At 48.4% G+C, this 21,056-nt stretch overlaps 1 protein-coding gene across 2 annotated transcripts in view; it reads right to left on the minus strand.

The window, feature by feature from the left end:
• Nucleotides 1–20,666, minus strand: part of PFAS (phosphoribosylformylglycinamidine synthase) — a 45,753-nt gene extending 25,087 nt beyond the window's left edge. The window contains exons 1-15 of one of the 2 annotated variants that reach the window (XM_081885216.1): nt 18,084–18,239; nt 14,386–14,533; nt 14,024–14,159; nt 12,551–12,656; nt 12,236–12,422; nt 11,445–11,550; nt 8,223–8,363; nt 6,963–7,087; nt 6,614–6,742; nt 4,993–5,124; nt 4,662–4,790; nt 3,795–3,868; nt 3,085–3,241; nt 1,814–1,875; nt 719–880 (exon numbers count right to left, since the gene is read on the minus strand). In XM_081885216.1, coding sequence (XP_081741342.1) covers nt 719–880; nt 1,814–1,875; nt 3,085–3,241; nt 3,795–3,868; nt 4,662–4,790; nt 4,993–5,124; nt 6,614–6,742; nt 6,963–7,087; nt 8,223–8,363; nt 11,445–11,550; nt 12,236–12,422; nt 12,551–12,656; nt 14,024–14,159; nt 14,386–14,524 — 1,785 coding nt within the window. In that variant the 5' untranslated portion in view covers nt 14,525–14,533; nt 18,084–18,239. Of the gene's footprint in view, nt 1–718; nt 881–1,813; nt 1,876–3,084; nt 3,242–3,794; nt 3,869–4,661; nt 4,791–4,992; nt 5,125–6,613; nt 6,743–6,962; nt 7,088–8,222; nt 8,364–11,444; nt 11,551–12,235; nt 12,423–12,550; nt 12,657–14,023; nt 14,160–14,385; nt 14,534–18,083; nt 18,240–20,647 lie in introns of those variants that run through there. The other variant, XM_081885215.1, reaches the window with a different exon arrangement.
• Nucleotides 20,667–21,056: the final 390 nt, after the last annotated feature.

Consider the following 21,056-nt stretch of genomic DNA (forward strand, 5'->3'; position numbering starts at 1 on the left):
CCAGGAGCGGAAAACCAACCATCGCAGTGAAGGTTTACACTTCTAAAATCTAGCACGCGCGCTCTCTCTCTCTCTCTCTCTCTCTCTATATATATATATATATATATATTTAAAGTCAGGGTCTGGACAGAATGCTAAACTGCGTTCATGAAAAATGGAAGCAGAAGCTTCAAAACTCCCACTCACCGGAGAAGGGGGGGGAGAAATGCAGAACCCCAAGGTTCTCAGCTGCAGGTAGTTCCCACAACTGGACACTAGTGGCCAAAATTGTGGAAACCTTTTGGGGAAAGTGTATTTCCGAGGTTTGATGGCTCATAACACCTGACTGGATCGCTAAACACTCCTGCTCACTGGCTACATTCAAATGAAGGAATGTAGCAAGTTGGCCTTCCCTTTTCTGGTTATTTGGCTATAACTTTTTATAGAATACAGACAATTGAACAAACCTTGTTGCATTGCATTCTTCATTAAATTATCTTTCCATTGATATATAATTTTAAGGCATTTTTTTTTAAAAAAAAAACTGGTGTTATGAGCCATCAAACCTCAGAAACAAACTTTTCCCAAAAGGTTTCCACAATTTTGGCCACTAGTGTAGTTTATTGTTATGTCCAAATAACGCCCATGGTTTTCTGCACAGTACTTCCCACATCAAGGCAGTCTGCATGGTTTGTTTCAGCCATTCTCTCCACCCCTTCCCCTGCTCCTGCTGTCTTACCCGTCCATCGCCACTGATCCTGCCCACGAAGTCGACAGGGCACCTCTCACGGCGGGCAAGGCGTCGCAGGAAATCTGCATGGCGCGGGCGTAGCAAGAGGGCATTGGATTCTTGGTACTCAGCACCCCAGATCTCCAGAACACTCAGCGTGGGGTCTCCTAGCTGGGAAAAGGAAGAAAGAGAGAAATTGAGTGATGAAGAACTGACTGAGAAGGCAAAGGGCCTTCTCGGTGGTGGCACCCTCCCTTCAAATGCCAAGGAGATAAAGAACCACATAACTTTTAGGCAATCCTGTATCAGAAAGCTTGATGTTTTACTATGTTTTTATATATGCTGTAAGAGTTCACGGGCACATTCCAGCCAGGCAAACACTCAAGGAGGGTGCTAAGCCAGACGTACTGGCAGTGGCGTAGCGTGGGGGGTGCAGGGGGGGCTGGCCGCACTGGGCGCAACATCTGGGGGTTAGGGTTAGGGGGCACAAATCCACAGGTTAGAGGGCGCAAATTACTTGCCTTGCCCCGGGTGCTGACAACCCACGCTACGCCACTGCATACCGGGTGGGAAAGAGAAGATGCAGCCCAGACAAATACCATATTTTTCACTCTATAAGACACACCAGACCACAAGACGCACCAGACCACAAGTTTTTGGAGGAGGAAAACAAGAAAAAAATATTTTGAATCTCAGAAGCCAGAACAGCAAGAGGGATTGCTACGCAGTGAAAGCAGCAATCCCTCTTGCTGTTCTGGCTTCTGGGATAGCTGTGCAGCCTGCATTCGCTCCATAAGAAGCACACACATTTCCTCTTACTTTTTAGGAGGGAAAAAGTGAGTCTTATAGAGCAAAAAATACGGTATATCTGAAGGGCCACCTCTAGCCTTCAGGTCTGAATTTCTCCACCCAGATGTAGATTTAATTTGGGATTTTCCCAGATTTTCGTTTGCATGGGTTTGTTTTTAAATCTACTGCTCCCTGCCCTGTGCATTTAGGAACAGGGAAACATCTATGGGGAAGTAATCAATAGATATAAAGGACAGCAGACCAGAAGACAAAAGAGCTTGGTGTCTGTAGGAAAGTCATAAATGAGAAACAGACCTGGAAGCGGCTTGCGTAGATGACAGCCCCGGCTGGCTCACTCAGTTCCTTCAGCACATTCCCTAAAACAGAAAGCAAAGAGTTTCTTTGGAGGCCACACACACACACACACACACACACACACATCCTTGAAGGTAGCAGCTACTATAATTCTTCCAAACTTATTCTCACCCAGAAAAGCAACTGTCAATGGCCTACTGTTCGCACCCAGCTCAAAACATTCTTATCTCATGTTCTTCAACCTTGGGTTTTCAGATACTGCTAGACTACAACTGCCACCGACCCCTGATAGATAACACTAAAGATCAGGAATGATAGGAATTGTAGTCCAACAACATCTGCAGACCCAAGGTTGCAGAACATTGTCCTTATCCATCCAGGTAGCGTTGACCATCTCTACCTTTGGAGATGGAGGGAATGGTTAACCACAGCCATACATTCCCTGGGGGAACCCCTGATGGCCAAAGACAACCTTCTCATCCTTCCTCTTCCTAGGGCATCCAGGCCACAAAACCATTGCTATTCACAAATCATTTACTGCCGCTTAGTCAACATAATTTCTTTGTAGCAATGCAAACATAAGAAGAGCCTGCTAGCCAATCAAATCCAGCATCCTGTTCTCACAGTGGCCAACTAGAGACCTGTGGTAAACCAGAAAACAGGATTTGACCCTAGGACCTCTTGCACCCAAAGCAAGAATCAAACCCTTAGGCCAATGAGCCAGTTAATGTACCAAACAGGTATAGAATTCTTATAGTGAAGTCAGCTATGCTACAGGGGATGGTTTGTCTTAAGGTCATCCCATAACCTTTGTGGTCAAATGGGACATTTAGGAACGTAGGGACACAGGAAACTGCCTTCTGCCGAGTCTGTACTTTGATCCATCTAGCTCGGTCACATCCTTGATCTAGCTAGCTCAGAACTGTTGTGACAACTCTCCAGGGTTTCAGGCAAAGGGACATCGCTAGTCCTACCCAGAGATGCCGGGGATTGAACTTGCGACCTTCTGCATGAGAAGCAGGGGGTTTTACCTCTCAGCTACAGCCCTTCCCTGGTTGGTCCCCCAACATCACAAAGGAATATCCTGTACATCTGAACCACTAGAAACCATTCTGCTCTTCATCCTGCAAGTTTTCCCTTCGCCGTAAGGTCCGAATGCTCTTCAGCTGCGGCATGTGGCCCAAATCAAACCACTCAGGAGGGGGAAAAGAGAGAGCACACACGGCTCAGCCTATAGCCATATTCCCAAAAGCCTTCTCCAAGCCGCTCACCGTTGCCTCCAGCGCCCTGGTCGTGCAGGCTGCAGATGGGATTGCCTTCCCCGCTCTCCACACAGCCTCGCAACACCCGGTTCATCTTCTGCTCCATCTCGGCATCGCCACGTTGCACCGCTCCGAAATCCAGTTCGCTGGCATTGTCCCCTTGCACCTGCACACACGGGGAGCATTTGCAGGTGTGAAGGGCTTCGCAGAGGGAAGCGGTAGCTTTGTCGGCAACGGGCAATCGCCAGTTAAGAAGAAGGCCGAGGAATGAGGCCAATAAGCAGGGCCATCGTTGCCTGCTGCCCAGCAGTGGCATAGCAAGGTCACGTGGTACCCGGTGCAGAAAATTGCTTGTAACACACACACCCCCCCCGCACAAATTTATTTCTTGCCTGCAAAAATGGTTTGACTTAATTTCTTTTTATTTTTTTGCAGAGCCAAAGTTATTGAGCTTTTTACAGCTGAAGTAGAGCTGGTGGGTGGACAGTTTCACTAGAAGGAAGCCTGCGCGTGCCACAGCGTCTCTCACAGACGTTGAGTGTCACACAGCATGTTGTCACCCCTCTGGGAGGTGACACCTGGGGCAAACCACACCCACCTTGCTACATCTCTGTTGCCCAGGGCTCCTAAAAGGTACTGAACCTTCGCCTTAAGGCTTTGGTAGGGAGATGCCACCTTCACCTGCAAAGGTGAGGAGCAAAAGGCAACGCCCAACTTACCTGGATGGAGGAAGCAGCTCCTCCCCCAACACCAATTCGATAGACGGGGCCTCCAACCTTCACGACATTCATACCTAAGGAGGAAATGGGAACTTAAGTCACATTTGTACAGTTGGAAAGAAAGAAAGAATCTAACATCTGGTCCAAATTCAACATTCTGAGAATCTCAAATGTGATTTGTTTTCTTTCAAAAATAAAAAAGGCTCTAGCCCTCATGACTCCTTGGCATCTGATAAAATATCAGAATGCAAGTGATGGGAGGGTGGGATTTCCAAAGCAGCAAATGCTTCAGCAGCTCTTTTAACTTCCCCAAGCTCAACAGAGGTAGCATAACACATTTTTGCAAAATAAGCAGGTGCCCCATTCATGGGAGGTTCAAAGAACACAAGAACTGGACTTTTCAGTGATGGCCCCCTAATTGTGGAACACTTTCCTCAAGGCGATACACCTGGCACCACCATCTTTAGCCGCTAGGCAAAAGCATTCCTTTGCCACCAGGCTTTTCACTCTTAATGGTCAGCGGCCTCCTTCAGCGGGCAGGAAGTTTTAGCTTTGCCTTTTAAAAATGTGAATGTGATTTAAATGTTTATGCCGATTTTTAAATGTATGTGTTGTTTGTTTCTTTTTGTAAGTCCCTTTGAGTTATGTCTTTTTTTTAAAAAAGTGACTAATAAGTTTAATAAATACTACTACTAATACTAACAGAGAGGTAAATTCATCATTGTCCATCGACCATTGAATCATTTTTGCATGAGCAAAAACATTAGCGCTGAAGGAATAAAGAGTGTGTGTTTTAGATGCATTAAAGAAGCATGTGTATCGCAGCAAGCGCAATCTCCCAAACAGGCTAAATTAAATAAAAATTACCAGGCTGTGGGGCTTCCTTGCGGACGTGGGCATCTTCCATCGCTCCAATCCCACCACTGAACATGATAGGCTTGATCCACTCGTGCCGTTCGCCATCTGCCAGACGGAGCCCAAAAGAGCGTGCAAAGCCTGGAAGACAGGTGAGGGGGGGAATTTTCTCACATTTCCAAACACACAGCTTTCCTCGTTCTCCCTCGCTTTGGCCTCTCAGCTGCCCTAAGTTGTCGCTAAATGATGCCGCGGTTTCAAAGAGAGGAACAAACCAACCAGCCGGACGCTGAACCTCGGAAGCGAGAAAGGGGCCAAAGATCACCCAGGCCGCAGGTCTCACCTGCCAGGACAGGTTCCCCAAATTTGTTGCCGTAGTCTGAAGCGCCATCGCTGGCTCTGATGGCAACCTCCACAGGCGGGGCAAAGTTATCTGGATACAGCAGGGACGGATCTTCCCAGGGTAATGTGTATCCTGCAGAGAGGAATGAGAAAAGAACAGGACAGATTTCTCCCATAGCCTAGGGGTGCTTCGAATCACCTTTGTGCATGTACACCTTGCTGCCTTGGCAGGGGCACCAGGTATAGGGGGCAGGAGGGCCTTCAGCCGCCCATATTGAGGGGGCCGCCATCCCTCACTGCCCCCGGGTGAGCACTGGCTTGCTGGGGGGCACAGAGGGCGATTTTCACCCTCCATGATCTCCTGCCACAAAGGGATGCTTGTGCGTCCTGGTAGGCATGGTCTGACTGGGGGACAGGCGTCATGCATGTGATGTCATGCACGTGAGACGCACCCCGCAATGTTGGGCCCAACTCGGCGCACCTGTGTCTTGGATTGGAGGGCGTGACTGCCTTATTAAGAGGAGCTTCTGGTTTGTCTCAAGAGACTGTCACATGGCATGATTATCTGGGCATGTTTTATAGGGCATAAGTCAAAGGATTTCAAATCTGTACAGGAGCAGGCAGCGGTGCTTAGCTGACCTCCCATCACCGACATCATCACAGCTTACTGGAAGGGAGAAGGGCAAGTCGCCATGGGGCAAACACACTGCCAGGAGTACCAGATTGGTTCCATTAAGGTTTTCGCACTATGCCAACCTTGCTGGTGCCCCCACCTCTCTTTCCTGGTAAGCCACAGCAATGCAAGCAGCAAGGGGGGGTCAGCTAGCACCCCTGCTCCACCAACTGCTGCTCTTGGTGCAGCTTGAGAAATCTCAGCTTTCTAATAATAATAATAATAACAACAACAACAACAACAACAATGTCTCTAGTTCTCAAGGTAGGCACCCCATGAAATCTCAGAAGTCAAACAATTTCCAATCATTAGAAAGCAAACGTTCAGTGCTTGGGCTTCGCTTCTGAGCTGGTCAAAGTTGTGCAAAAGTATTTGATTGGAGTGATTTATTTGGCAGATTCTAGCTTCTTGTGGCAAATGGGAGGGATCTCCTCACTCGCATGTAGTAAGCACAGCTCTACTGGTAAATTATTATTATTATTATTATTATTATTATTATTATTATTATTATTATTATTATTATTATGTCTCCTATCTGACTGGATTGCCCCAGCTCCCAACAATTTATAAAACCACAGTAAAACTTCAAACATTAAAATAAACCTTCCCTATACAGAGCTGCCTTCAGATGTCTTCTAAAAGTCAGACAGTTGTTTATTTCCTTGGCAACTGATGGGAGGGTGTTCCACAGAGAGGGCGCCACTGCAAAGAAGGCACTGTGTGTGGTTCGCTGTAACCTCACAACTCGCGATGTGAGAACCACCAGACCCTCAGAGCTGGACCTCTGGGTCTGGGATGAACGATAGGGGTGGAGACTCGGAAGGGAGGGAGAAAGGAATCCGGGGGGGGGGGGTAGAAACCTATACAACACCCATCTATTTTTTGCCAAGCAAAACATCCTTCCATGGCTGCCTTTTCAGTATGTCGCACCCAAGCCACCACTACTAACCTGGGATGAGCAGATTGCCGAAACTGTAGCCAGCAGTGCCAGCAATATAGTGGGCCCCGCGGCCTGTGCACTGCACATCGCGGATCCGCCCGCCAGTCCCAGTGGTGGCACCGCTGAAGGGAGCAACGCCTGCAAGGAGAGTTTGAAAGCAACGTCAAACCCACACAAATGCACTCCCTCCGCAGAGCACCCAGACAGGTTATTCATCGACTCCGTCAATGCAAAGAAGCCTCTTATTTTTTTGAGGCAGTAGCTGTCCACAGGGGTGCCTGCCTGCCTGGGGAATTTATGATGCACTAGAAATAAGCCCCCTGCCCTTCAGACCATGCCCCCTTTCCCATCCACTCACCAGTAGGGAAATTGTGGGTCTCAGCTGTGAAAATGACATGCCGGGTGGACGTCCGCTTCTCAAAGGGGCTGGAGCGAGATGGGTCGCTGGGCCACATTGAAAGGACCTCTCTCCCCTGGATCGCACTGTGTGGGAAGACAACAGACACACTCAGCTTCAAGAAGCCACACGGCTTCTTGCCAAGTAAATTGGCAAAAATGTATAAATCTAAATCAAATGTTGGAAATGTAAAGAGAAAGAAGGTTCTTTTTATCATGTGCGGTGGTCTTGCAGTAAGGTTAAAGCTTACTGGGAAATGATATATAAGGAGTTTAAAAAAGAACTTCAGAATAACTTTTATAAAATACAAACAAACCCCAGAAGCTTTTCTTTTGGGAATTATAGGGACAGAACTACCTAAATTGTATAGAAATTTATTTATGTATGCTACTACAGCGGCAAGAATGTTACTTGCCCCAAATGGAAAGGAGCAGAAGTCCCAGAAAAGGAAGAATGGATACAAAAACTTACGGAATATGCAGAAATGGTGAAACTTACTGGAAGAATAAGAAATCAAGGTAACAAACTCTTTATAAAAGAATTGAAACAGCTCATTGAATATTTTCAGATAAATTGTAAACAGATAAAAACATTAGCAGGATTAGTATAACAAACTGCAGTTTCATAAGAGTATCTATTTACAGTAGATAATTAAATGAGTAAATTTAACTAATTTGGATACGCAGAAGGTATGAAAAAATAAATTTAAGGAAACGCAGAAAGAGGGGGAAGGAAGTCAAATTTTGAAATGTTAAATGGATTGTAAATTTAATGAAATGAATAAATTTGGAAAGTATAAATAAAAACTAAAAAAGAAGAGGAAGAAGCCACACAGCCACCGAAAGCCACACACGGGAAGTGACTCCCAGCTCCCATTGACCGTAGCCAACAAGGCCAAAAGCCAGGCATGATGGGAGTTAAGAGTCTGCCCACAACTGGAGTGACCAGAATTCCCCAGACAGGCCTTATGCGTTGGCTCAGAAGCAGTTGTCAACCTGAGTCCCTGCAGACAATGTGGGATGCCAACTCCCCTCGGCCTTAGCCAATGGTCAGGGATGATGGTAGTTGTAGTTCAACAGCATCAAGGAAGGCCACAGGTTCTCCACCTCTGTTCTAGGCCAGCCCCATTGCTTCTTCTCTGCTCCCGAGACAGCAACAGGGAGTTGAGGCCGCCATTTTGCAGGCCACCCGCTCCTCCCTCCGGTTCCCAAGGACCCCCACCTGCTGTTGTCGCAGAACTTGATGACGTTGTTGGGGTTGCTCCGCTCCTGGGTCTTCATGATGGACTCGAAGAGGGACTCCTTGAGCTCCTGCCCATCCACCAGGAGGCGCCCCTTGAAGAACCAGTGGCGACTGTGCTCGCTGCAGGAAGAAGAGGCGGGTTTAGGGAGACAGGAAGCCGCTGGGCGCCAGGTCAGGCTATTGGACCATCTAGTATAGCTGTCAACTTAGGTTGGGTGGGCACCAAGAGCCCTGATGTGCAAGATGAAGGTGAGCGAGTTGGTAGTGGAGCCATAGCTGTCAACTTACAGATTTGAAAATAAGGGACTAGCAGCCTCAAAAATAAGGGATCAGCAGCCAAAATAAGGAATTTTCCAAGCACAGGTATGTTCAGGTTCTGAGCCCCTCCGAGCCAAAGGCAGAAAGCCCAGCCAGCAGCCAAACGAAGCCTCAAGTGGTGGTTCCCACAGCGCAGCAACCCGGTAAAGGGGATGCAGCAAGGAAAACCACATCCCCTCTCCGCTGGGAAGCGCTGAGCAAAGGCGAGTCCCCAGGCAAGGCGGCCGATTTGATCGGCACAAGGCATGCAAGCTCCACCCCCCTCCCAGTTGTTCTTAGACTCCTTATTGGCTGAGCAACACAGCCAAGCAACACAGTTGGAGCCTCCCTCCTCCCTGGCCAGCAGGGAGGGAGAGGAGCTGCTTCCTTTGAAACCTGGGAAATTTAAGGGACATCATCAATAAGAGACAGCAGCGGGACACAGTGCTGGGATAAGGGACTGTCCCACCAAATAAGGGACGGTTGACAGCTATGCCATCTAGCCCAGCATGACCTACAGCTTTGCAGGATCTCTCTCAACTAGATAAATATCTTCCATGCCTACTATTTGCTTTAGAGTCCTACTTTAGTGGCAGGGACTGAAGCATGTGCTCTGTTTGAGCCATGCTCTTATGATCCACCGCAACCAGGTTTATTTTCTTCTACTCACCACTAAATAGCACCTTAAGCTTTGGAAAGGGGGCTAAGAAAACTATTTTAATGAACTTGTTAACGGTTCTTTGCAAAAAAATAATATCCAGATCGAGGGTCTGGAAACCAAGCCTTATAAGGAATGGTTGAGGGAACTGGGCATGTTTAGCCTGGAAAAGAGGAGACTGAGAGGAGATACGGTAGCCATCTTCAAATATCTCAAGGGCTGCCACATGGAAGATGGAGCAAGCTGCTTTTCTCCTGCTCCAGAGGGTAGGACTCGAACCAATGGCTTCAAGTTCCAAGAAAGGAGATTCTGACTCAACATCAGGAAGAACTTTCTGACAGTAAGAGCTGTTTGACAGTGGAACAAGCTCCCTTGGGAGCTTGTGGACTCTCCTTCTTTGGAGGCTTTTAAGCAAAGGTTGGAAGGTCATCTACCATGAATGCTTTAGTTGAGATTCCTGCATTGCAGGGGGTTGGACTAGATGACCCTTGGGGTCCCTCCAAACTCTACAATTCTATGATTGAGCATCCTGTTTCCCAGAGTGATGCCTATGGGAAGCTGAAATAAGCCCCTTCCTGTTAGCATTCCCCATCAAGTGTTCACCATTTGCTCCTCTGGACTTAAGAGCAGTGGTTTTCTGTTGGGATGTTCCGTTCCACCTTAAGGAACAGGCATGGTTGTTGTGTGTCACATGCCTGTTTACACTCCAGCACAGCTTGCTGGGAACTTCCGTTTGTGTATAGCTTTTGCTTATGCTGTCTTGCTTTGGACACAAAGGGGATCGGACATGTCTTCCTTTTGTCATGATGAAAAGTAAACGGAAAGGAAGCGGGTGGCGCTGTGGGTTAAACCACAGCACCTAGGACTTGCCGATCAGAACGTCGGCAGTTCGAATCCCCGCAACGGGGTGAGCTCCCATTGCTCGGTCCCTGCTCCTGCCAACCTAGCAGTTTGAAAGCACGTCAAGTGCAAGTAGATAAATAGGTACCACTCCGGCGGGAAGGTAAACGGCGTTTCCGTGCGCTGCTCTGGTTCGCCAGAAGCGGCTTAGTCATGCTGGCCACATGACCTGGAAGCTGTACGCCGGCTCCCTTGGCCAATAAAGCGAGATGAGCACCACAACCCCAGAGTCGGCCATGACTGGACCTAATGGTCAGGGGTCCCTTTACCTTTACCTTATGCTGAATAAATTGCTTGTAAATATGCTCACACATACTCCCCTGGCACTTCTGTTGCGTAGCGTTCTCTCTGCTGATTAGAGCGTGCCCTAGCTTTTGAAGTTCGGGTCACTGATTCATGCGGCACCAAGGACTGGAGTTCATCCGGTACACTGGCCGGTGGGACGGAGCCAGCTGGGGCCCTGCCAATTGCCCCCGCTTCCTTGGTTGTATGCCAACATTTTCAGCCAGTGTGCCGTGGCACCCTGGGGTGACTTGAACAATGGTCAGGGGTGCCGCAGGCAACACTGACCTCTCTCTCTTTCCTTCCTTCCCTCCTCTGATGCCCTCTTGCATCTCTGCTTCCCAAAGGCTTGTACGGCTGCTTGTTCCAGCAGCCCTGGCTACAAGTACCGCAGGCGAATGGTGGCTCTGACACTGGCCAGGGGGTGCTGGTGCCAGGAGCAGAGGTGGCCTCAGACTGAATTAGCAAGCAAGCAGGTGAGGGAGCCCAGCCAGCCAGTCTGCCAGCCTGTGCTGTTGGGAATGGACAGACAAGTCTGAGGTGCTTGTGGGGCAGTGTGGGGAGGTACCTCTTTGGGGCAGGAGGGGCAGCTCAGAGACCGGGGGTGGTGGCAGCGGTTGCCCAGAGGACTCCCAAGCAGAGGGGAGAGGAGGCTGAGGGAACACATCACAAGGGAGGATGTTCAAAAAAGGGTGAGAGGCTACCAGCTCTGCAGGCAAGGGGTGACATAACTGGGCTCCTGAGCCCCACATGGGGGGCCGCAGAAAGAATACAGTTTGTCAAGGGAGCTGTGGACTTTTGAAAGCCTCTGGCATAGGGTTATCCAACACCTATTTGTTTGGGGTTTTTTTAAAAAATAATGAAGTCACTTTTGACCCAAAAAAAGGGCCCTCTCCCACACCTACAAGGCAACTTGCAGTTGAAAAACTGTTAATTTATAAAAACTTTGCATGGTGAAAATCTGCGGGACTCAATGCTGTAAGATGGCCTCCCCTGAACCTCAGGCAGGAAGGTTTTTCCCAGTTCCCGCCCCACCCCTCTGCACCCCATAGCCAAGCAGACACCTGTTGGACTGAGCGAGATCAAAGCATTCCACGCTGGTGGGATTCCTCCCAAGTTTCTTGAAGAGGTCAGTGTAGAAGTCCAGATCCCAGGAATCAAAAGCCAGACCTGTAAGGCAGAGAAGCGTCTATAGTTTATCCTAAACACATACACACAAACCTGGCCAAATAAAGAATATTGTTTCTCATAATCAAGGGAAACTGGGACAGAACAGAGTTCCACTTTCAGAGGTAGGGCCAGAACACTCTCTGACTGGGGCGAACACAGCTTTATCACCTCCCTCAGAAGGCGGTGGACTCTCCTTCCTTGGAGGTTTTTAAGCAGAGGTTAGATGGCCATCTGCCATGGATACCCGAGTTGAGATTCCAGCATTGCAGGGGGTTAGACTAGATGACCCTTGGGTCCCTTCCACAGCTCCAAAATTCTACAAAACCCTTTGAGACCAGAAGGCTGAATCCCTCTAGATCTGTGTTTCCCAAGCTTGGTTCTCCAGCTGTTTTTGGACTACAACTCCCATCATCCTTGACCACTGGGTCTTGCTAGCTAGGGATGATGGGAGTTGTAGTCCAAAAACAGCTGGAGACCAAAGTTTGGGAAACGCTGCTCTAAATCTCTGCAAGGGAAAAGGAGAGAAGAAAGGATCCGATGAGATATTTGTTAAAGCTGTGTCCATGCAAGCTAGACAATAATAAGTTTGGTGTTAGCTTCCAGAAACTGGCATTCAAAATCAGAGCATTGTCACTAAAGGTCCTCCATCTCTATCCAAGCCCAGCTTTGCCCTGCTGATTCATACCGAGCTGGTTGTTGGCTTCGACCAGAGCAGGTCTCCCTTCTCCCAAAATATCGACATGGAACACAGGCTCAGGGTGGGTGGCTATAGCAAAGCTGCTGATGGGTTCTGGGTAACACTGCTCTGTCATCCGATCATACAGCGTAGAAACTATGGAGGCCTCCTGGGGTGCCGATGGGCGCTGCCCGCACTGAAAGAGAAGGATGTGGAAGCCATCGGGTTAAACGTTTCCAAATCCCTATGGGGTTCTTGCGTATGTGGTGACATAAGGAATCTAACAGCAGTTTTCTTCCTGTGTTTAGACCCACCCACAGTCACCTTGAAAAGGTATCGACGGGAACATTCGATTCGATCAATCTTTTCTAGTCCGGCTGCCCAGCACACCGACACTGCATTTGTGGAATACGCAGTTGAGAAGTTCAACCTACAAACATAAAACATTTGTTTCAGCAAAACCTGCTCCTTCCTTTGGCTGGTCTATTTTCACCTGGCTTGGGAGGTGAGGAACCCTGTCTGACTCCAGAGACAAGCCTGCTTCTGTAGTTTGGGATCCCTGCAGACCTTCAGGGTGGGGGGCGTTGTTTAAGGCAGTGTTTTTCAACCTTTTTGGGGCAAAGGCACACTTGTTTCATGAAAAAAATCACGAGGCACACCACCATTAGAAAATGTTTAATATTTTTTTCTTTAATGGCAAACGTTTTCTGCTCAGCAGGGATCGATCCGCTGATCCCCGCTGAGTCGGCGGATGACAGCTCCGTCTCCGCACTGTGTGCGGAGAGGGAGATGTCAGAGCACCGTTGCTCTCTATGGGGAATCGGATGAGAGCGGACTGCCTGTCCGCTCTCATCCGATCCCATCCGATCTGATCCCCACCCAGGACAGATGGAAAATAGGGTGGACACAGTCCGGCGCCCGCCTAGTGGGCGAAAATTTGACATTTTTTTTAAAAAAAAAATCTTTCCGAATTTTTCAATTTTTCCCACGGCACACCAGGCAACATCTCGCGGCACACTAGTGTGCCACAGAACAGTGGTTGAAAAACACTGGTTTAAGGTCAAGATTTAGTTTGAATTATTAGCAGACAGTCCAATTTTACTGTACATATATTAATAATGTTTTTGTTAGCCTAGTGTTTTAAACTATTTAAATTTTGATATGGCTTATAACAACCAACTACGTGAAATTATTTTGATGTGGCCTACAAATAAACAATGGTGTTGGTTTAGTAGCTTAAGTTAACAAATGAAAGCTGTCATATAACATTTGATTCAGCTGTAAAGGCCAAGATTCAGACATCACAACTAATCCATGGTTTGTCTGTTGTGATCAGGCATTGGGGCAGGACACGCCTTCCTCCCAACGTACTCCGATTTCCACCCTGCTTCTCAGTAACTGTAGTTTGCCCTGACATCAATATCCACAAAACCATAGTTTGCCACCAAACACAAATTGCAAACCATGGTTCTTAAACATGGTTCTGGTTTGACAGCAAACCACAGTGATATGTTGTCCTCCCCCCTTCAGATTTCACAGCAAACTATGGTTAGCGTGAACCAGGAAACGAAGAAGGAATCTCAACCAAAGCATCCATGACAGATTACCGTCCAACCTCTGCAGAAAAACTTCCAAGGGAGATGACTCCTGGGGTACCTTTTAACTCTACAATTGTATAAGCCTGAGCTCTGTTCATGATGCCTGAAACCGGTCAATATAAACATTCTCTTTCTCCCCCTTGCCATTATTGTATAGGACATGGGCAGAGTGGCTTTTTTTCCTCAGCTCAGGACGTACCGAGGGCCGACTTCTATCAGCAGATCTGAAGGAGTTGCACTAAGGAAGGACTTGGGTGCGATGTTGCCATGTTCGAAAGGGCAACCAAAGATCCACAGCAGCTTCTCCGTCTCCTCAGAGTTTGGGGGTGTTCCTCCTGGCGAGGAAACAGAAGGGAGAAACAATTATAGCTACCCACAATGCAACAGGGCAATCACCCAACAGGCAACTGGCTCTGCGACAAGAAGGGGTGGGGGGCAGCCCCATGCCAAACCTCTACCCACTCAGAAAGGAGAAAAAGAATCAATATGCACACCTCCCTCCATACCCCCCCATTCGTTTCATATCAGAATCCAGACACAGTCCATGTCCCATTTTCGTACCTGTCCAGTTGACGTTGAAACATATTTCCTTCTGCACCACTTGGAGGCCATTAACCAAGATGGCTTCAGCCGAACGCAGAAGTGTGGCCACTTCGCTGTCCTCCTCGCTGGGCCGCTGGTAGTAGTGTAGGACCCCCATGGCGGAGTCCTGCCAAGGAAAGAAGAGAAAGCAACTGTGAGGGACTGCTTGGGATGGCGTTTTGCAAGGGGCCTCCATTTTCCTTTTTTTTAAAAACACACAAGATGAGATGGAAGGTTCTATGGCGGAAGGAACGTAAGTCAGTGGCAGTAAAACTGCCTTGCGTGTAGAAGGTTCAATAAGAACATCGGGCCGAACGCCCATCTAGTAGCCATTGACAGCACACTCCTCCGTAAAAGCTGCATCCAGGTAGGGTTGTGGGTCTGAAACCCTGGAGTTGCTGCCAGCCAGTGTAGACTACATAGAGCTAATTGGACCAAGAGTCTGACTCAGCTTCCTAGGTTGGTCTACCCAGGCCATGCAGATGCCTCAGAACGGCAGGAAGAGACCCATGGCAGGCGAAGGACCACAGTAATGGAGGGAGCAGGGCTTGCCAGGCGTCGACTAGGCCTGCGATTCAAGGCACGAAAGGGTGGCTGTCCGGATGTTATAATAAATAATAATAATAATAATAATAATAATTTATTATTTATACCCCACCCATCTGGCTGGGCTTCCCCAGCCACTCTGGGCACCTTCCAAAAATATATATATTAAAATACTGTAATACATCAAACATTAAAAGCTTCCCTAAACAGATGTCCTCTAAAAGTCTGGTAGTTGTTGTTCTCTTTGACATCTGGTGGGAGGGCATTCCACAGGGAGGGCACCACTACCGAGAAGGCCCTCTGCCCGGTTCCCTGTAATTTGGCTTCTGGCAGTGACGGAACCGCCAGAAGGCCCTCGGTGCTGGACCTCAGTGTCCGGGTAGAACGATGGGGGTGGAGACGCTCCTTCAGATATACTGGACCGAGGCCATTTAGGGCTTTAAAAGTCAGCACCAAAACTTTGAATTGTGCTCGAAAACATACTGGGAACCAATGCAGGTCTTTCGGGACCAGTGTTATATGGTCTCGGCGGCCATTCCCAGTCACCAGTCTAGCTGCCACATGCTGGATTAGTTGCAGTTTCTGGGTCACCTTCAAAGGTAGCCCCACGTAGAGCGCATTGCAGTAGTCCAAGTGGGAGATAACCAGAGCATGCACCACTCTGGCGAGGCAGTCCACAGGCAGATAGGGTCTCAGCCTACGTACCAGATGGAGCTGGCAAACAGCTGCCCTGGACACAGATGTTGAACTCCACGCCCCAGCCAGCAACCAGGGATGGTGGGAACTGTAGCCCAACAACTTCTAGAAGGCCGGAGCTTGCCCATCCTTGGCATAAGACACTGAGCAAGATACCAGGGGGATGAGCACACAGACAGAGCTTACCAGTGTGTGTCTGCCAACAGATGAAGAGGCTCTGCTGGCAGGGCTAGCCCAAGACATTTTGGCACCTGAGGCAAACCACAAAATGGCGCTCTCCTCACCAGGGAAGAAGGGTGAAGATGTCCATTGGGAACAAAGGTAGGAGAAGACCAAGAGCACCTCCTATTTACCAAGAGGCCGCTGTAGAGGTGGCAGCAGCAGCAGGCAATGCATTCCTTGGAGGACAGATCTGCTGCCCCTGTGGATCCTGCCGCCTGAGGCCGTTGCCTCACCTTGCCTCACGCATGAGCCGGCCCTGAGTGGGCTGAATCAATCATAGAGTTTCCCACCCGCCCCCTTTTCTCAATGTCCCTCTCCACCCCAGAATCCACCTTGCTCTAATCACAGATGTCCCAAAGGCCAGCTCGCTGGAGCCAAATATCCCAGAGATAAGAAGCAGGTCAGTGGCCTCCGAATCACATTTCTTGCTTCATCGTCCAAGTTTCAAAGGCTCAGGGAACATCCCCCAATTCTCCGCCTCTCAAACTGCAACTGAGAACAAAACGGCAAACTGTACACCGCGTGCAACCAGCAGAGATTGGCTCTGACCGTGGCTCGATCCTTTATTCTTTTCACGCCATCTAGCTAAAGTTAACTGGGACTTCGCTGTCACTGCCATCAGTGAAGTCCTGACTAAAGTGTTGGTGCTCTTATTGATGATTAATAACGTTCTCATTAAAGCGCCAAGGTGTCTTATGAAGTGCAAGAGGGCAGTTCCCTGCCCCCAAAGACTCTGCAGTCTAAAATTCAACCCAAAAGAGGCACTAGGGCAGTGTTTTTCAACCTTTTTTGGGCAAAGGCACACTTGTTTCATGAAAAAAAATCACAAGGCACACCACCATTAGAAAATGTTAAAAAAATTAACTCTGTGCCTATATTGACTATATATAAAGTAATTCTCTTGAATAGGAATCAAATAAATGCAAAGAAAGTATTTTATAATTACATCAGAAAAGTGGAGGGTGTCCCCGTGAGGAGCGTCAATCGGCGCCCCTGCTGGCCGAGGGTGGGGTCAAAAACCCCACCCCCCCCATACCCAGGACACAGTCCGGCGCCTGCCTAGTGGGCGAAAACTTGACATTTTTTATTTAAAAAAAATCTTTCGAATTGTTCAATTTTTCCCACGGCACACCAGGCAACATCTCGCGGCACACTAGTGTGCCACGGAACAGTGGTTGAAAAACACTGCACTAGGGAAATGGAGTCAGGGATAATCAAGGGAGGAGGGTGCATTTAATTCAGGGACATAGACTAAGGGTTAGTTAGTCTTGGCTAATTTTAAGCAGATTGAGGACTTCATGCAGTTGCCCATAAAGCTATCTAAAGAGAAATAGGAGATTGGTGCCTAAGGGCTTCTGCAGACATCCTCTTTATTGTGCATTCATGATTATTTGTGCTCATTACTGTAACATTATGAGCTCCCACTTTCAATACTGCTTGCTGCTGCAAAAGGTTCAGCACAGATATTCTGCAGTTTTCCAACCTGCACATGCCCTGCAACTGCCTGCTGAAATCCTGTAACTGGAAAATAAACTTGTACTGTATACTATTTCAGCAAGAAATCGTCTTGCTCACATGTTCTGACTACAGCTACAACCTGCGGGTAGACACTGTCTCTCCACGTGCACAAGCATTTGTGTGAAAGGGGGCACACGGGCTGATTTGTAAAAATGATCGTGGGCTGGCCTCTTCTAACCCCCCCCCTTTTTTTAAAAAAAAGTCGTGTTTGGATCACATGTTGCTCTCTAGGCACAGGGCTGTGTCTGCATGCCTCTGTTCACCAGCCCTTTCTCCAAGCGAGGAATCATCACGTGTGGACAACAACCCACACGCGGGTTCGGTATTATTTCTGACTGGGATGTGAAAATTAACATAAGCAGAAACAAAAATTAATAAATCTGTAGCACCTTGAAGATGAACTGTTGCAGAAGCTTCCGCGACCTGGAAGCAATCCCGGGAAGGATTGGATTCAGCCCTGCCAAGTGGAAACTCACCAACAACTTCCGTACGCCACACATAGCCTCTGCTAGTTATACCCAACATGTCCGCAGAGGTCTAGAGTTCGAATCCCGCGCAGAAGCACTTCCTACCCCACCAGATCGTAGCGCGCGGCCGCGGAGCAAATGATTGGGACCCACGCGCCCTTGGATCTCGCAAGGGGCCAGCCAGCCTTCCCACGCTGGTTCCCCGCGTGGCATCGAGATAACGATTACCTGTGGATCTCGCGGGGTGCCTCCTCTCTCACACGCGCTCTGAGCCCCACAACAGCGGGATCTTCTACCCCGGCGGTCCCTCGATCACGGGGCAAAAAGAGGAGCGCCTGCCTTCGCTGCGCTAGGGGGGAAAGTTTGTTGCGCGCAGCCCCTTTGGTGGGAGGAGAAAGGGGGACGTGCCGCGGGGGAGGCGGCGACTCGAGGCAGCGCCCTCCCCATTGGCCGATCCCCCTGCCCTCCCTCCCTCCCGGCCTTGAATGGAGGCACGTGGGGGCATCGGCCAAACTTTGTTGCAGGGGGGGGGGAGAGGGGGGAGCTAAACCCAGGAATCTTGATCCCCTTCCTCCGTGCGATTTCCCTATAGAGAGTCATTATCTCCACCCCTCACCTCGACATTTTGCCTTCCAATTCAGTCCTTATCCCCCAAATCACCTATTCTGGAGATCCGAGCCAGGAAGAGAACCCAGGAGTCCTAGCTCATTCTCCTCCCCTCCCGCGCAGAGAATGCGCTCTTCTCCTCCTGCCCCTTGTTGAGCGTCGTTCAGAAACTTTTTTAAATCCTTTTATTTCTCCAAACCACTTAACTTTCAGGGGGGTTAAGAGGTAGCAGAGCCAGGTAGCTAATTCTCTCGTAACCAGGGAAATTTCTTGTGTAAGGTTCCATGGTGTAATGGTTAGCACTTTGGACTCTGAATCCAGCGATCCGAGTTCAAATCTCGGTGGAACCTACTCCTTGGTTTTTTTTTGTGAAGGCAAGGAAGCTTTGCAAGATCCCTTGTGGGCAGAACCCACGCTTGCAGGCAGAATGGGTTCACAATCCATCATTGGTTGTCCGAGATTTATTATTGGTTGCTTGATTGAGATCCAACAGCAATGGCAAGAGACTACAGAAAGCTGCTGCTGCCAGCCAGTGTAAGCAGTCCTGGCTTAGATGGACAAATAGTCTGATGCATTATATGGCAACTTATTTCTGTTTCTTTGGATACAGACTAGCAGTATGCCCAGAGTAACTATATAATGGACTCAGCTACATTTGTAAAGAAAGCGCTTTATATGCATTATAACACTGTAAACCAGATGGTTGTCTTTCCAATGGGATTTCCCTGTACAGTGGTACCTCTGGTTACGTACTTAATTTGTTCCGTAGGTCCGTTCTTAACCTGAAACTGTTCTTAACCTGAAGCACCACTTTAGCTAATGGGGCCTCCCGCTCTAGCTGCACGATTTCTGTTCTCATCCTGAAGCAAAGTTCTTAACCCGAGGTACTATTTCTGGGTTAGCGGAGTCTGTAACCTGAAGAGTATGTAACCCGAGGTACCACTGTATGAAGTTTACAACCCGTTTAACTGATTCACATTTTTGATGTGTCTAGATTCAGCCTATAACAGGGATGCCCAAACTTTTTTCAAAGAGGGCCAGATTTGATGATCTGAACATGTGTGAGGGCCAACCAAAGTTGAGCTTTTTTAGGATTGAAGTTATTGAGCTTTTTTTTTGAGGATTTAACCCCCAAGTTGTTCAACTTTTGAGCTTTTTTTTAGGATTTTACCAGTGGCGTAGCGTGGGTTGTCAGCACCCGGGGCAAGGCAAGTAATTTGAGCCCCCTAACCCGTGGATTTACACCCCCTAACCCTAACCCCCAGATGTTGCGCCCGGTGCGGCCGGCCCCCCCTGCATCCCCCACGCTACGCCACTGGATTTTACCCCAGGACATATGCTGCCACGGGAGCCGGATTAAATCGACCAGCAGGCTGGATTAGGCCCCTGAAACAGTTTGCCTGCCCTTTAACTAGGGATATACACTAGTAGCTAAGTCTAATGCCAGGAGGAGCAAGCACAAAAAGAGAGGAAAATTCCAAAATCCTTATTAGGGTGACAGTTTTATTAGAGCAACCAAAATCGTAGGTTGGTTGCCTCAAAAACCTGACCAGGGCACATCCAGAATATTGCTGTTTTCTGGTGGGATTCAGTCACATACCAACAAATTAAGGTATTGCAGTGGTGCTGGGTGATTTGCACAACGAAGTACAGTGGTGTCTCGGGTTACATACGCTTCAGGTTACACACTCTGCTAACCTAGAAATAGTGCTTCAGGTTATGAACTTTGCTTCAGGATAAGAACAGAAATCAGGCTCTGGCGGTGTGGCGGCAGCGGGAGGCCCTATTAGCTAAAGTGCTGCTTCAGGTTAAGAACAGTTTCAGGTTAAGTACGGACCTCCGGAACGAATTAAGTACTTAACCCGAGGTACCACTGTACAGTGATATGTTGTCCGCCCCACTTTCAGATTTCACAGCAAACAATGGTTAGCATGAACCAGGAAACACAGAAGGAGATTGGCTCTCCTTCCTTTGATGTTTTTAAGCAGAGTTTGGATGGCCATCTGTCATGGATGCTTTAGTTGAGATTCGTACAGGGGGTTGGACTAGTTGACCCTTGGGCCCCTTCCAATTCTGATTCTAAGTTATTGTAGGATTTGGCTTCTGCTACACACAGTGCCTTTACTGCGCTCTTATTAGCCTGAGCTGTTGCTTTAATAAATAAAATAAATGGGTGTTGTACTTACCTCTCAGCTCTGCTACTTAAGTCGCCCAAGTTTAGGTTTGCCAGCTGCGGCTCCCTGTAGCTTGTGGAGCTCCTTCCCTTCTCAGCCCATTATAAATTTATATGTGCAAATAGTGACCAAAGTTCAGATTTGAGCCAGAGTGTGCATTTCAACATCCAACCACAGAGGCACTTTTACCATTCTTTAGAAATATTGCTCTCTGCCACATCATGATCAAGTTTAAACTAGCTAAGACAAGACCCAAGTCTCCCAAAATTAATTGGGGTTGGGGGAGGTGGAATTGATCATTTTTACCTTTGTGGGATTCAGTGACCCTCCCCAGGGTGAATAAGCAGATGCCCTCCTGTCATTGAACCTTTGGCATGTCAGCGATTAACTATTCCCAGATCTATTATTAACCAGCTCCTGG

This window comes from Podarcis melisellensis, assembly GCF_964234715.1.
Source record: "Podarcis melisellensis genome assembly, chromosome: 13".
Taxonomy (NCBI): Eukaryota; Metazoa; Chordata; class Lepidosauria; order Squamata; family Lacertidae; genus Podarcis; species Podarcis melisellensis.